At 38.3% G+C, this 14,498-nt stretch overlaps 1 protein-coding gene across 2 annotated transcripts; it reads left to right on the top strand.

The window, feature by feature from the left end:
* Window positions 1-1,279: 1,279 nt before the first annotated feature.
* c8h1orf50 (chromosome 8 C1orf50 homolog) lies at window positions 1,280-13,876 on the top strand. 2 transcript variants are annotated; one of them, XM_028807711.2, is made up of 5 exons: window positions 1,280-1,505; window positions 2,313-2,428; window positions 7,108-7,194; window positions 8,943-9,074; window positions 13,086-13,876. In XM_028807711.2, exons 1-5 carry the CDS (start codon window positions 1,466-1,468, stop codon window positions 13,269-13,271), a joined length of 561 nt encoding a protein of 186 aa, XP_028663544.1. In that variant the 5' UTR covers window positions 1,280-1,465; the 3' UTR covers window positions 13,272-13,876. The 2 variants fall into 2 exon arrangements, with proteins under 2 accessions (XP_028663544.1, XP_051786359.1); XM_051930399.1 differs by lacking the exon at window positions 1,280-1,505 and adding an exon at window positions 1,512-1,669.
* Window positions 13,877-14,498: the final 622 nt, after the last annotated feature.

Here is a 14,498-nt window from a genome sequence, read left to right as displayed (position 1 = left end):
AGCATCAAAGTCAACCTGATTTAAGTATTTGTTGATCAAAGAGACAACTAAATCAGAAATTGCACTAAAGACAAAATCAACATTATCCAAAACTGATCATTTTCCATTTGTTATTGATAATTTCTGTCTCCCCTTCCGCACAGGTTTCTGGGTGTCATCCTTGACAGTACTTTATCCTTTCAGTCCCACATCAATAACATCTCCTGGTCTGCATATTTCCACTTGCGTAACATTATTCGTATTCGCCACTCCCTCACTTCCCACACCACTGCTATCCTTGTTCATAGTCTTGTCACTTCTCGTCTGGATTATTGTAATTCCCTTTCTTTGGTCTTTCTCGCAAATCTCTTTATAAGCTTCAACCGGTCCATAATTCAGTTGCCCGCATCACAACTTGAACCCCCTCTATTCACCATATCACTCCCGTTTTGCAGCAGCTTCATTGGCTTCCAGTTAAGTTTCGCATTCGATTCAAAATTCTTCTGTTAAGGCTATCCACAACCTTGACCCGTCATATCTGTCTGACCTCCTCCATGTTGCCATTCCCTCTCGTACCCTTAGATCCTCTTCCTCCATCCACTTGACTGTCCCCTTCGTCCGTCTTACCTTTATGGGGAGCAGAGCTGCTCCCCTGCCCTGGAACTCACTACCATCTGAGCTTAGGAATATTGAATCATTTTCACTTTTCAAATCTAAACTTAAAACTCATTTGTTTAAGACTGCTTTTTCTCTTTGATTACAATTGCTCTGTCTGAGTTTAATTTTTGTATTTTAGTTTTGCTTATAACCTGTGTTTTATCTATTGTTCGGTGTCCTTGAGTGTTTAGAAAGGCGCCTACAAATAAATAAAATGTATTATTATAAAAAAAAAAATTATGTGGATTCACTGGGATGTGATTTGTCTTCAAGAATTCAGTTGAAGAATATAATTTACTATCCTCATTTGCCAGTTAAGATACTAACAGAACATTATTACCATAACACGTTTGCAGAAACAACAATTTATTTTTAGATTTAATAGCTTTATAGTTCTAAATATAGTAGGAGTGAAGTTAAGCATAATTTAAGCTTTTGAAAGAACGTCGAGTCAAAGGAATGTGGGTGGAGTCCTTACCAGTTAACTGCTCAAGGCCGTAATTTACTGGGCGGGAGGATAACAATGCCAATCATTTTCATAATAGCCAATCATTGAGGAAGCAGGCAGAGAACACACGAATAATCAGAGGAGCGTCTAGAAATGTGCCTGTCGGTAAAAACACGAGAGTGTGCATTTCAGCTTTTATGATAAAACCAAATAGTGAACCTACAGAAGACAAGTAAGAATGTAAAAAAATAAATCACCCTTGCATCGTGAGATTAACATTCACGTGCGGTGTTCATTTAGTTTTGAGCACATGCGTCGACGCCACCGAGTATAAATGTAAACGTAATTGTATGCGATAAATTGGACGACTCAGGCAATCAGATGGACAACCTCTCCACGCCGCATAGTTCTCCGGAAGCAGGTATTTGCGTTGGTGTCATCGATGTGCGCAACGACGCTCGTCCAACACGATAGTTTGTGCACTTTTTTTTTGTTTTGTTTTGTTTTGTTTAGCATTAAGTTTACGTACACGGAAAATGGATGGCACGGTTACAGTGCCTAAGTCTTTGCCTACAGCGACCACCGGTAAAGCACGCTTCCTAATAGTTGTATTAAAGAGAAAGTGTAGTGGCTCTGCAATGTCTTCTCAGCTACACCATTGTTTTCTACTGTGCTGTGTGTTCTGCGCAGATATGCCCATTAAGAGCACATCCCTTAATCCGTTTTGTAGACTGACTCATCCTTTGCTGATGCAGTTTGACGTTGTTTTGCTTTCTCTTTATTTCTTACATTATTTCTTTATACAACAAATGGGTTTCGTTAAAGTGATTTACAGGGTAATAGCTCAACCCCGCCCACCACCCCCCGTGTATGATGGCACTGTAGTATATATCTGACTGCATACATGTCAAGTGTTTGTTTGGATCTTGTGAGAAGCTGGATAACCCAATCTCAACCATGTGTTAGCTGATCGTGTCCTGCATGTACAGTTTACACATAAAATGACAAATATGCAAACCATTGACCATTTCAGCATGCTTCTAGAACGTCTGTTGCCCACGTTGCAATGCCTGGTGTTTTAAGACACTTGAATTATTTATTCACGTGTGTAAAATCACAGAGTAATACCAATAATGGATTTATTTTAGCAGCTGTTACAGTTATTAACCATTCCATTCACCCGAGTCATTTTTTTTTTGTTTGTTTTGTTTCTGCTGTTGCTAACTAGTCTCTTTGGTTGAGAACAATGCCAGCCCTTCTGGCCTTCACTTAGTAAATCCACGACAGACAAACAGAAGTGGAGATCCAATGGATTTGGTAGCATTAGCTCAGCAAGTACAGAAGGTAAGAACTTGAATACTTGGGCATCGTTTTTGAGTGAATGAATGAGAACTTACTGTCATATGCACAGTGAACAGTCAGTCACAATGTACAATGAAAATCTTACTGTGTGTGCCCTTTTGGCCATCAGCAGGGATGGATTAACTACTTGGGGGTGCCAAGGCTGACGCCAGCCACAAGACTCCCTGACCTTCCTGTTAATACAAATGCCCCACCCCTCTCTACCTTACTTTCCCATAATGACCCATAGCACTTGACACATTTCTTTTTAAATACCAATGTAACAATGTGTTATGGGTCACAGAAATGTAAAGAATTATTATTATTATTAAAAGAAATGTGGCCTGTGAAACACCAATCTGGTGTTTAAACCAACCATATGATGTCGGCAACGGTGACTGAAGTAATGAGCAGTGTGACTCTCAGTTTCAAACAACACAATGTGAGCAACAAGGTCACTTCCACCAGTCTACACAGTGATGTGCTGCTTTCTGGCCATTTGACCCACAACATCCACAAAATATTAAGCAAATGCACAACACAAAATAACACAATAGAAAAATATACCCTTTCCGTCATAAGCTGTTTATTATAGTGTTCTTTGCAGAAGAATCCTTTTTGATTTCTATAAAATGCAGTTGTTGAAGTGTATCCCTTTCAATGAGTGAACATTAGTGTTGCACTGTTGAGTCTTTCCTGTTGCACTATAGACCTCAGTCTATGTTATACCATAGCCCACTTTGATAAAGAGCACTTCTTCATTGGCATTTGTGACAGGTAATCGGGGATGGGCTGGCCTGGCTTCAAAAATTGAACTTGTACTTTTGTCCAGACCAGCATGCCACAGTTGGCCAGACACCATCCATTCTTGCACCAGTCAACTGCTGTGCACATATTATTCTCCATTTATAGTATAAGTAATGTTGTGTAGTAAATTCAAACCCCTTCTCAGTATTTCAGGCTTTTGTTTCAAGCATACAGTATTCACAATGAAGTAGTCATTTTTTACATTTTCTAAATGTCATTGTTTAAATGCTTAGCCTTTGTTTCTTTTGTTGTTTTGCATTAATAGAAGTGCAGAGTTGTCAAAGTTACAGATGTTTCCTAATTGCTCATTCATATATTTTTGCATTGCCTTTAAATGTTTAACTTTTTGTTTTGTCATTTTCTTTTTAACTCTGTGAGGTTATTCTCTTAATTAAACCCAAACACTGACAACTGATAATAAGCACAGCAGACCCAGGCCAACAATAATTGGCAAAGGATAGCTAATTCATTCAGTGTTACCCACTTGTTCCCTTACTGGTAAATACTGCATAACCAGAACATGCAAAAGAACATAATTATGTAAAGCAAAACAAAGAGGCTTTTATGCATCTAACATGCACATTCTTGCTTCATTCAGTACATATTTATCACAACCAACTTGTCATTTCTAGACTGATACCAACAAAAAATAGATACTTCTGCAGCTGCTTTGTCCTCCTTCTTCTCCTCGGCTCTACTCCATTGTAGATGTTGTACTTGGTCTTACAAAAAGTTCCTGGGTGAGTGTTTTAACACAGACAACAAAGTTTTGGTCCTAGCTAAATGTCTTTTCATGGCTTGCCACATAATCTTAACTCCACTACATGTGTTTTAAAGTTGGTGTCCTTGTAAAATAAAACATAAAACAGTTTAGAAAATAAAATCAAAGTTAAATCTTCTGACTGTTACGTTGTCTGGTAAACACCCCTAATTTGTCAATTTACCCTTCTTCGCATTTATTTTTTTTCTTGACCACCAATAGCATGCTTCCTGGTGGAGCCAGTGCTAAACACAGGGTTAACCACTGTGACGAGTTCGGCAGCAATCTCCACCTTTCCTTATTTTTAATTCATGGTACATAAAACACAAGTCATCAGACAAGTGAACCTCTCTTCTGTTTGTGAGGCCCAAAGCCCTCGTGTTCCTTATTCCTCGTTGCTGCCTTCTACGAATTGTACTTCTGGATTAGCATTCGTTGGTTCTCAGTGCTCATGTACATAGAGCCTGTCCCTACAACTAAAGACAAAATCAAACTGGTTTGATATTATTGGAGCGAGTCGCTTGGAATGTCATATTATGCAGCTGATTTCATGAAAGCGCACATTCTAGCTCAATAAGATTATGTAAATGAAACCTATGACTGAAAATCCCTGGAAAGGTCAGGTAATGTAACATAAGCATATATGATGCGCAAACTATTGAGTATTTACATTAAAAATATAAATCAGAAAGTGAGATTGAAACATGTAATACAGATACCATAATTCAAAAGGTGCTAGCTGGACATACGGTATGTGTCAGCAAAGATGCATATCTATCTATTGTGAGGGGGATACGTAATGGTGCTGGAATCACTCAAGTCTGATTGCCCGTGTATAAAAACTGTTATGTTGTCTTGTAGACCTTGATTTGATGATATGAGTGGGAAGAGGACTGTGTTTGGGGTGGGTGCTGTTTTTTTATAATACTATGAACCCACTCGATGTCTCTAACATAATTGTCCTCCAGAGATGGAACAGCTGTTCTTGACGTGTTGTGGTAGTCTTGACCACCTACTGTTGGGCTTTGCAGTTCTGTGCAGAGCAGTTACCAAACAAGACTGTGATAGCATTGGTAAGAATGCTTTCAAAAGTACCCCTATAAAAGTTTACCAAGGATTCTGACTGGCATGTGAAATTTATTTCGTCTTCTCAGGATGTACAAACACTGTTGAGATTTCTTTACTAATAGAACCAGGTAAGACCTTCACTAATATAAATGCAGATAAATGTAAGTTTTCACTCTGTCCACCTCTGCCTCACCAATGGACAGTGGTGTGTGCTGCTCCCACCATTTCCATGGGTCCACAATCATCTCGTTTGTTTTACTTACATTTAAGGGGAGGTTGTTTTACTGTCACCATGTTACCAGATTTACCATCTCCCTCATGTAGACTGTCTCATCTCTACCAATAATCGGTCCATTGACTGTACTATCAGCAGCAAATTTGATGATACTACTGTTATTCTGGGAGGCAGCACAGTGACTTGCAAAGTGGGTATAAATCAGAGGGGCTTAGCCCAAAGCCCTGAGAGGTCCCTGTATTTAAAATTTGCATGTTAGAAATATAGCTCCCAATTTGGAGTACCTGACGTCTGCCTGTTAGAAAGCCCAGAACTCATTTACAAATGGTGGATGGCAGTCCAAGGGTAAGGAGCTTGTCCATCAGTTTTGATGGTTTTACTGTATTGAATGCAGAGCTATAATCAATAAATAGCATTCTAATATAACTATATTCTCAAGGTGCGAAATAAGTACATGCATGACAATACTGACGGCATGTGCTGTGGTCGTGTTTGCTAAGTAGGCGAACTGAACGGGGCCTAGAGTGACTGGTATGATGTTCTAGATGTAATTCATGACCAGTTTTTTATGGCACTTCATCACAATAGTAGATAGTACAATGGGTTGATAGTCATGCAGACAATTCACTGTGCTTGTCTTCACAACAGGCTCAATAGTCATTGTATTGAAGCAAGTAGGGACTGAGGCTTATTCAAGGGACAGGTTAAAAATGTCTGCTTAGACATCCACCAACACTGATAAACTCTGGCCACTTGTGGGTCCAGATAAATGAAATCTCTGGACCCACAGCTTTCCATTGGTTTATTCTGCTCAGGGTCTTGCCCACAACCACCACTGCAGCCATGAATGGTGGGTACTTTATGTCCCTGACCACCAGTCCACTCTTCTGTCGCTTGGTGTTAAGCTTTCCCTATGTGAGCGTATAAATCGCTGAACTCATCAGGCAGTGTTCTGTTAACTTCTCCTGTTCTTGCTGTGAAAAATGGGAGCAGAGCAGAGTGTAGGGATGAGAGAAGCTTCCAGAAGGACAACCATCGCCACAACACTCCACCTATATGAGGTTTATGGCAAAGTGGCCAGACCGAAGTCTCTCCTTAGTAAAATACATGGAAGTTAACTTGGAGTCTGCAAAAAAAAGTACTTAAAGGACTCTTGCACTGTATTAAACAAGATTTTCTGGTATGATGAAACCAAGATAAGCATCATGTCTGGAGCAAATGAGGCACTGTTCATCTGTTTAGTACCAATGCAACAGTAAAGTGTGGTGGCAACATCATGTTATATGGTTGGCTTTGGGCAACTCTGGGAATGTCCTCAAGTTGCCCAGTCAGAGCCCACACTTGAACCTAAACGAGCATCTCTGCTGAGATCTGAAAATAGCTGTCCACTAATGGCCTCCAACATGACAGATCTTGTGAGGATCTGCAGGGGAGAATGGCAGAAAATACCCAAATCCAGGTTTGTGAGAAGCTTGCCACATTATATCCAAGAAGACTCCAGGCTGGAATTGCTGCTAAAATTGCTTCAGTTAAGTACTGATTAAAGTGTCTGACTACTTTTGTCAGTGGCATGCTAAAGTTTATTTTTAAATTTTGCAAAAATGTCTGAAAACCTGTTTTCCCTTTGTCATTCTGGGGTACTGAGTGCTAATTGATAGGCAAAAAATTAAATATTAGCAAAAGGCTGCAATATTTGAAAATGTCAAACAGTGAAGGGGTCAGAGTAATTTCTGAGTCTACTATGTATAAGTAATGTGAGAATCTTAAGTGTTCGTTTAATCATCAAAAAATATCCACTGTTTTGTTTTACAGGCAGATGAGTTTGTGAGAGGCAATGCATGCAATAAATTAACAGTTATAGCTGAGCAAATTCGATACTTACAAGAACAAGCCAGAAAGGTAACATCTGTTTATTTTGTTTATTCATATGACTGTTATATATGGCTTCAGTTCAATTTTGTCCTTGGCTATCTTTGAACTTGTGAAGTTCCTTGTTATAGCTAACTGTTGGACACCCCCTTTTTATCAGGTTTATTTTCTCCAGGAGTGCTGCCAATTTGTGTTTTTTTGTTTTCCTAATATGTTAATTGGGCATTTATCAATACTTAATATTTTCATGGTTTTATTATGCTTAATCATTGATTTTTGGTTCGTGTGTAAGGTTTAGCATTATACTGTTATTGTATAATAGTTGTAAATCTGTGGGCCTGTACCAAGTCAAGAGTGCAATGACCAGAATGTTGTATATGCAATTGGTACAATATAATATATATATATATATATATAATTTTTTAGTAAGTTACTTGCAGCAGCAGTGGTAGTAAAAAGGGGAAATACAAAAATGACAAGTACAGTTCTAGCTATTTAGTGCAAACTCAGTTCTTATCCAGTCTGATTTCAGACTTGACCACACCTCCTCCTTCCTCTTATCTTTTACCCACTTCCATGTGGCTCAATGTGCCTAATCAACCTTCTCCTTGCAGCTTGGTTCTGTACCTGTTCACCAATCAAACCATTTTCCTTCAGATTTTCTTTTACTTTGTCCATCCACCTCTGCTTTGGCCTCCTTTGCTTCCTCTTCTCCTGTACTTGCATTTCCATCACTCTTTTGCCACACATGTCCATACCACTTCTACTTTCCTGTACTTTTTTTTAGTCTCTCTTTCACTTTTGTTGTACCTCTGCTCACATTTAATATTCTGTCCTTATTTGTAACTCCACACATCCATCTCGACATACTCATTTTTGCCACTTCTTCTCCTGTACTCCTTTTACTGTCCATGTCTCAGCTCAACACATCATTGCTGGTCTTACTGCTATCTTAAAACTTTGCCTTTTCACCTCTGCCTTAATTCTTCAATCATACAATACTCCAGATACCTTGCTCTGGGGTTTAACTCTGCATCCAGTTCTCCATCTTGGGCTGCCACTGCTCCTAGATATTTATACTTATCCATTCTTTTCAATAGCTCCCTCTGCAAGCTAACTTCTGAATCTTAATCATCTTTAAACCTCAGGCATTCTGTCTTCTTCCTGTTCATTTCAATCCCTTATCTTCCAAAGCTTTTCCCCATCCTCCCAACTTACTTGCCACTGCTTTGTGATGCTACACAACACAGCGTTATCTGCAATGGTAACTAATAATTTTTGTGTCCCAATGTTGATGTGCAATTCTGTTCGATTTGGTAAGCTCAGCCTCACTGCTGCTCTTGACAGTATCCTTCCAAGTCATCTTCATTATACTACTTCACTGCATGAAACTGTTACTCCTGAATGTGTTACTGCCATTAAGGCTGGCTAATGTATGCAGACCACATTTAGGAAAATAAGGTATGCATGTAGTGAGCACAACTGACTGGTATTTGTTTCCATTGTTGCAACCAGTGCTGAAGGGATAGACCCTGGCTCCCCCGACCCTGAATAAAATTAAATGACTTTGAGAATTTTATGTTATGTTGTTGTGACATTAAATATACAGAGCACCTTATATTTTAAATAATGATGTAATGCACTTAATCTGGCCCGCAGCTGTTTTAACACTTAAAATCAATTGCATTGTTTCACTAATTTAAGAACATGTAACTCTTAGATCTTTTTTTTACACAGTGCTATGGGGCTGGATCCATGTGTCCCATTTTTTGTTTCAGGTACTAGAAGATGCCAAAATAGATGGTGACCTGCATCATGTAGCTTGTAATTTTGTGAAAAAGCCAGGGAATGTGTACTACCTATATATGCGTGAATCTGGACAAAGATATTTCTCTATTCTTTCACCAAAAGTAAGTAAAATTAATTCCTTTCTTTTTGCATAAATACAATTGGCATATATGTTTCAGTAATTGTCAAAAATGAAATGTGATTTAGTCAGTCTAATTCCACTTTCTTTACAAGGACACCATTCATTAATTTCCTGAACCCAGTTTTACTATTACAGAGTCACATATAAAAGGCAGCTTATCCTGGTGGCACCAGGTGCAAGAAAGGACCAGACCTGTCTGGAATGCCAACTCATTAAAGGGCATACTTTTGTAGACATCTGCATGTGCCTCTTAACTTACTGTACACACCTTTGGGATTCGGGAGGAAAACAGAAATAGGACCCGGGTCCCTGGTGCTGTGACGCTTAGGACCTAATCATTCTCTCACTATACAGTTTACCAATCAGAACTGTGACAATATTTTCATGTGCAGACATATGTTCTCGGATGACTGTTTTATATAAAAAAAAAAAAAAAATTAAATAAACATCACATGTAGAAATTGATGAGTTTGGTATTTTTCACTTTTAAAATAATTTCTTTACAATTATGGAATATATTAGTTTACCACATGAAATTGTGTTGAAAAGTGAAGCATATTTTACAAATTTTAAAATAAAACTAGCTGTCATGTTTTTATAATTGAGATGAAGGGTGCTGTAGTCCCATTATTAAGAAAAACTTTACAAAATATGTCAGTTTTTCAGGCCAAAAATTGTTTTAAGTAAGAAAACAAGCAACAAGCACATCATTGTTGTGAGATTCAGCCATTTTCAAAGGAGACCAGCTGTCCACCTCACTTCACCAAGTTCATCTTCAGCATCATTTCAGCCACATGGAGGCTGTACTTGGCTCCAGGGGTTTAGATTCATCTCTGGAACCCGCTGCCAAGCACTGTTAATTTGATAATATTGAATGTTGATGCTTAGATGTGGATTGCTGTCTCCATTCTGTAAACAGCTAGACAATAATAACTGAGAAAAGTTACACAACATCTTGTAATCTTTCACTGTATGGAAGCTTTTTTTCTTTTTTTCGCAAAAGTCCTTCCTACTAATACTGGATTGTTAATGCCCACACATGCTTCAGTGAGACAGCTTATTCGGCTTGCATACAGCATGTAATCAAGTGGCAAGAACTAAACCGAAATTATAGACATCCATCTGTCCATTCACTTAACCCACCCTTCTGGGGCAGTGAGGCAGGCCAGCAGAGGCCTATCCCAGTAAGCATCGGACACAAGGCAGGGACAATCCCAGGGCAGGGCATCAGTCCATCACGGGGTGAACACACATTTACACATGGGCCACTTTAGCAGTAACAATCCACCTAACGTGCATGTGTTTGGACTGTGAGAGGAAACTGGATTACTAGGGGTTTGGAATTGTACAAGCTCCATACAGTGAATACCTGGGACACCACCTGCTTCACTGAGAGACACCAGTGCTACCACTGCACTGTCCAATAATAATAGTTCCTGTTCTCAGTATCAATTATTGATTACTTTTTTCCCTCCACATATTTTTGTCTGTGATATGCACAATAAAAATAATCATAATCCCGTCACAATAATAATCTACCTCTCTAACCCACTTATCTAAGGCACGGTCATGGGGCAGCTGGAGCCTAAACCAGCAAGAATCGGATATACAGGAGGAAGAATCTCTGTCCAGGGTGCCAGTCCATCGCAGGCTGAACACACACCCAATAGGGACACTTTAGCAGCACCAGTCCAACTTACTTGCATGTGTTTGGACTGTGGAAGGAAACTGGAACCGAACATTCAAACTCCATGAAGGGGACACTCGCTACATAAATCCTATATTTCCTTCACTGTGAGATGGTAGTGATCTACTCTGCTGCCAAATAATAATAATTTTAATAATCATTCATCCATCTTCCTATGCCAACAACCATTGGACACAAGGCAGGAACAACCCCTGTATGTGCTCCAGTCCATCGAACAGCAAACACACACGCGCGCACACACACACTAGGTCCAATTTAACAATACCAATTCACTTAAATCTAATTAAACTTAAACTTTAGTATAGATATTTTAACAAAGGCAGAGTGGTAGTGCAGAGATGTCATTCCTGCCTCAGTGCCAGGTTCTACATAAGTCTGCATATTCTCATTGGCGGTGTCGATGAATTTACTCAATCAAAAGCTTTGTGCTCAGTTATTTTATTACCATATCATCAATAAGAGCAATATCTAAAAAGACAATTGATTTTTTGGAGCTTCAGTCTGTTCTATTGTGCACTCTGTCTTTTTCATTTTCTCAAACATGCCATGGAAAAGGTGGTGTGGCTGTTTCAAAACTGTTAAGTCTTTTATAAAAATGCAATGCAGTGTAATCAGTTCAATTCAGATTTTCATAGCACTGTCACTCGGTGTGAATCTCTCTGTAGGCTTTGTATATTAACAAAGAATGTCAGGAGTTGGAGTGGGTTCAACATTAGTTTGTCAAAGCTTCACCCACAGTGGCCACTGCAAGCAGACAAACGAGCAAGAAACGCTGAAAAATAGGACAAAGTATCTATGATAAAATGATTATTTCTAGTTGCCTTCTGTTATCAGAAGGATGCCTCATACAACGCAAAAGTAGGGCTGGACAATATATTCCTTCTGAATGCTAAAAAAAAAAAAAAAATCCCCAAAATCTCCAGCAGTCTTCTGCGTATGATAACTTCGACTTCACCCATGTTACCTGGAAGTGATGAGTGTGAGGAAAGGATCAGAAAAGGAATTTTTTAAAACTGGTAAAGGGTAGCACAGCTATTTGCAAATGGTTTGGTTTTCTCCAAGATGACAGTTGGATAACTACACTAACCAGTAATTCACATTGCAGAGGATTTTAGATGTCTGCACAGTGGAGATCCTCATTCAATATGGTCTCCATTACTGAATAAAGACAGCAGCTGTCCTAGTATTCTGTTGTCTGTCTTATTCAGTGTTCATGCATCAGGTATGGAAATCAATGGCATCCTGGCCCATAGGAAGCTTGCCCCATTCAGGTCTGGACCCAGGGACACTATACTATATTTTCTCAGTGATATTTGAATCTTATGATTAGGAAATCAAACCACATTACTTTGTGAGCATGTTAAACTGTTCTAGACAAAGCAAATGCATGATTTGGAACCATTGCAAATGTTTTTAATCATAAAGCAGTACATGTATAATATACATATGCACAAATACTATGATCAGGGATAAGTGAAGTAATGAAAGAGCAATGTTTATTGGCTGGCAGACCCAAATGCAATATATCTGAGTTTCCATTATATAAAAGTAGAGGAGATATATATAAAAATGGTTGGAAAAAACACATTATTTGACCTGCTTTGTGGCACAGCTATTCATGATTTTTTTTTTTTAAAGAAAAAATGGTTTCTTTTGCTAATATTTCATATTGTGGGAAAATATCCAGTCTTTTGGACTTTATGACATGCATACACAATTATATGGTGCTGATGTACAATCTTTAAGGCATTTTGAGACTATAATGAGAAATATCGAATGTTGCATTTTGGGTCAAAATAATCAAAATACCAGTTTCAGTCCATATGGCCGAGCCCTACGCAGTAGTCATGTTTTCTTACTATGAAACCTTTGCTGCCTTAAATTTAACATATTGTAAAGTTTAAAGCTTTTTCTTTCACCCTACAACCCTATTGTAAACTGTAAGAACAGACAAGGTATTTTCAAAACTGACAAAAAAAAATGCTTCATGTAAGAACACAATTTCAAGTGGCAATTTAAATACACCATGATTGTGATGAAATGGACTTGAAAAATGCCAAACATATCCTTTAATTGTTTAGTTGGGGTCTTTGCATCTTTTATTAGGATTTAGATGAACACTTTATCATTTAAAACCTGCTAAGGTTGAGAAAATCTGAAACAGTTGGAATGTATGTATAAACTTTAGAGCGCAGGAGCAACAGCTTTGTTATATAAATGAAGAAAATAGTAACATAAAAGCTAGTATTTCAATGAGTATCTGTGTTTTGTGCTGTTCCCTAGGAGTGGGGTTCCAGCTGTCCTCATGAATTCCTTGGAGCTTACAAACTTCAGATGGACATGTCTTGGTCACCTTTTGAGGAAATAGAGAGAAGAGACGCACAGATTAGCATCATTGACAAACTGCTGAACCAGCAATCCGCTCTGCCAAGCTGCTCGGAGCCCAATTTTCACGGCCTTGTTGACTGAGCAGTACCTCACTGCTGACTGACCACATGTTGAGATTCAGCACATTGCCTGACTTGGCTTTAATTTGTTAAATTCAAAACTACTTTTTGTTTGGGATCAAAGAACATCAGTCTTATATTTTCCACTGATTACCAAAGCTGCTCTTTAAATCCTTTTTAATTGTTTTCATTTATTTAATATATAGTGTATGGTATTCTAAAGGGGATTGAGTGCAGAAAAATATTACATTGTTACTTTAGATAGACTTTTTGAACATTCTCCCTGTTTTTAACTGCCTTCTCTATACTGTCTAATGTACAGAGAATAACTGCCTGTAATTTTTGCTGTCTCCTCTTGTAAGTGTAAACATATTAGGTATAATTAATGACAGAAGCCAGAATTTCAGGACTTTTAAATTTGCTGAAAAATGAGTATATATTTTCTTTATTATTAGTTGAAGTGTGAAATCGAACAATGTATGCTTTTAAAATTTGCAAAAATTCTAAATTGCTATTTAACATTATTAAAAATACAGAAAACACCATTCATGTACCCATTTCATTAATTCAACTATGGCATTACTGGAGCCAGAGTTGACCCAGGCAGCATCAGAAACAAGTCGGGAACCATCCCTGCATGAGGCATCTGCCCATCTCCAGGCACACCCACTCATCCTGGGCCAGCCAAAGAAAAGATGTCCCAGTGATTGTGGACCTGTGTGATGAAGGAAGCCAGGTAGTGGTGGTGCAGTCATCATGTATCCTTTGAGGTTTGTTAACAAAAGTGAAACACACAAAGTGTCTGAGGCTTATAGCTGCAAATAAATTGCAGTTCTTGAAACCTCACTCATTAAAATACTAGTAACAGCTGTGGAACTGATCTGCCCGTTAGGTCAGTCTCCTTGTTTGAATCAAGTATGCCCCCAGTAATTTTGTATTGCGACTTCAAGCAGACCACACATATCTACCCATAATACAAATAGTTAGGGTACATCTCCAGAATGGGTAATATTTTTAAGAGATTTTTAAGAATTTCTTGAAAGACTAATATTTTTTGTATAAAAATCGGTGTTTATCAAAAATGTTTAAAAAATCACAAAAACAAATAATGCTTTCTGAAAAGTTATGAGCTTAGTCATTTTCGGTTCTAAATTTAAGGATCATTATTCCCTTTTGCATTTTGGCAAATATTTGTGTTTCACACATAAAAGAGAGTTTAATCCAAACACTATAGTCGTAGTACAGACAA

Source organism: Erpetoichthys calabaricus, chromosome 8 (genome assembly GCF_900747795.2).
Source record: "Erpetoichthys calabaricus chromosome 8, fErpCal1.3, whole genome shotgun sequence".
NCBI lineage: Eukaryota > Metazoa > Chordata > Cladistia > Polypteriformes > Polypteridae > Erpetoichthys > Erpetoichthys calabaricus.
Note: the sequence above shows the minus strand (reverse complement) of the source record. Positions and strands in the feature narration are given on the sequence as shown.

Bases quoted from the DNA above. Each gene is read 5' to 3' on its own strand.
- c8h1orf50 (XM_051930399.1), top strand. From the start codon at position 1,621: ATGGATGGCACGGTTACAGTGCCTAAGTCTTTGCCTACAGCGACCACC. The intron at 1,670-2,312 runs GTAAAGCACGCT...GTTGCTAACTAG, and splicing joins TTTGCCTACAGCGACCACCG to TCTCTTTGGTTGAGAACAAT. The intron at 7,195-8,942 runs GTAACATCTGTT...TTTTTGTTTCAG, and splicing joins TACAAGAACAAGCCAGAAAG to GTACTAGAAGATGCCAAAAT.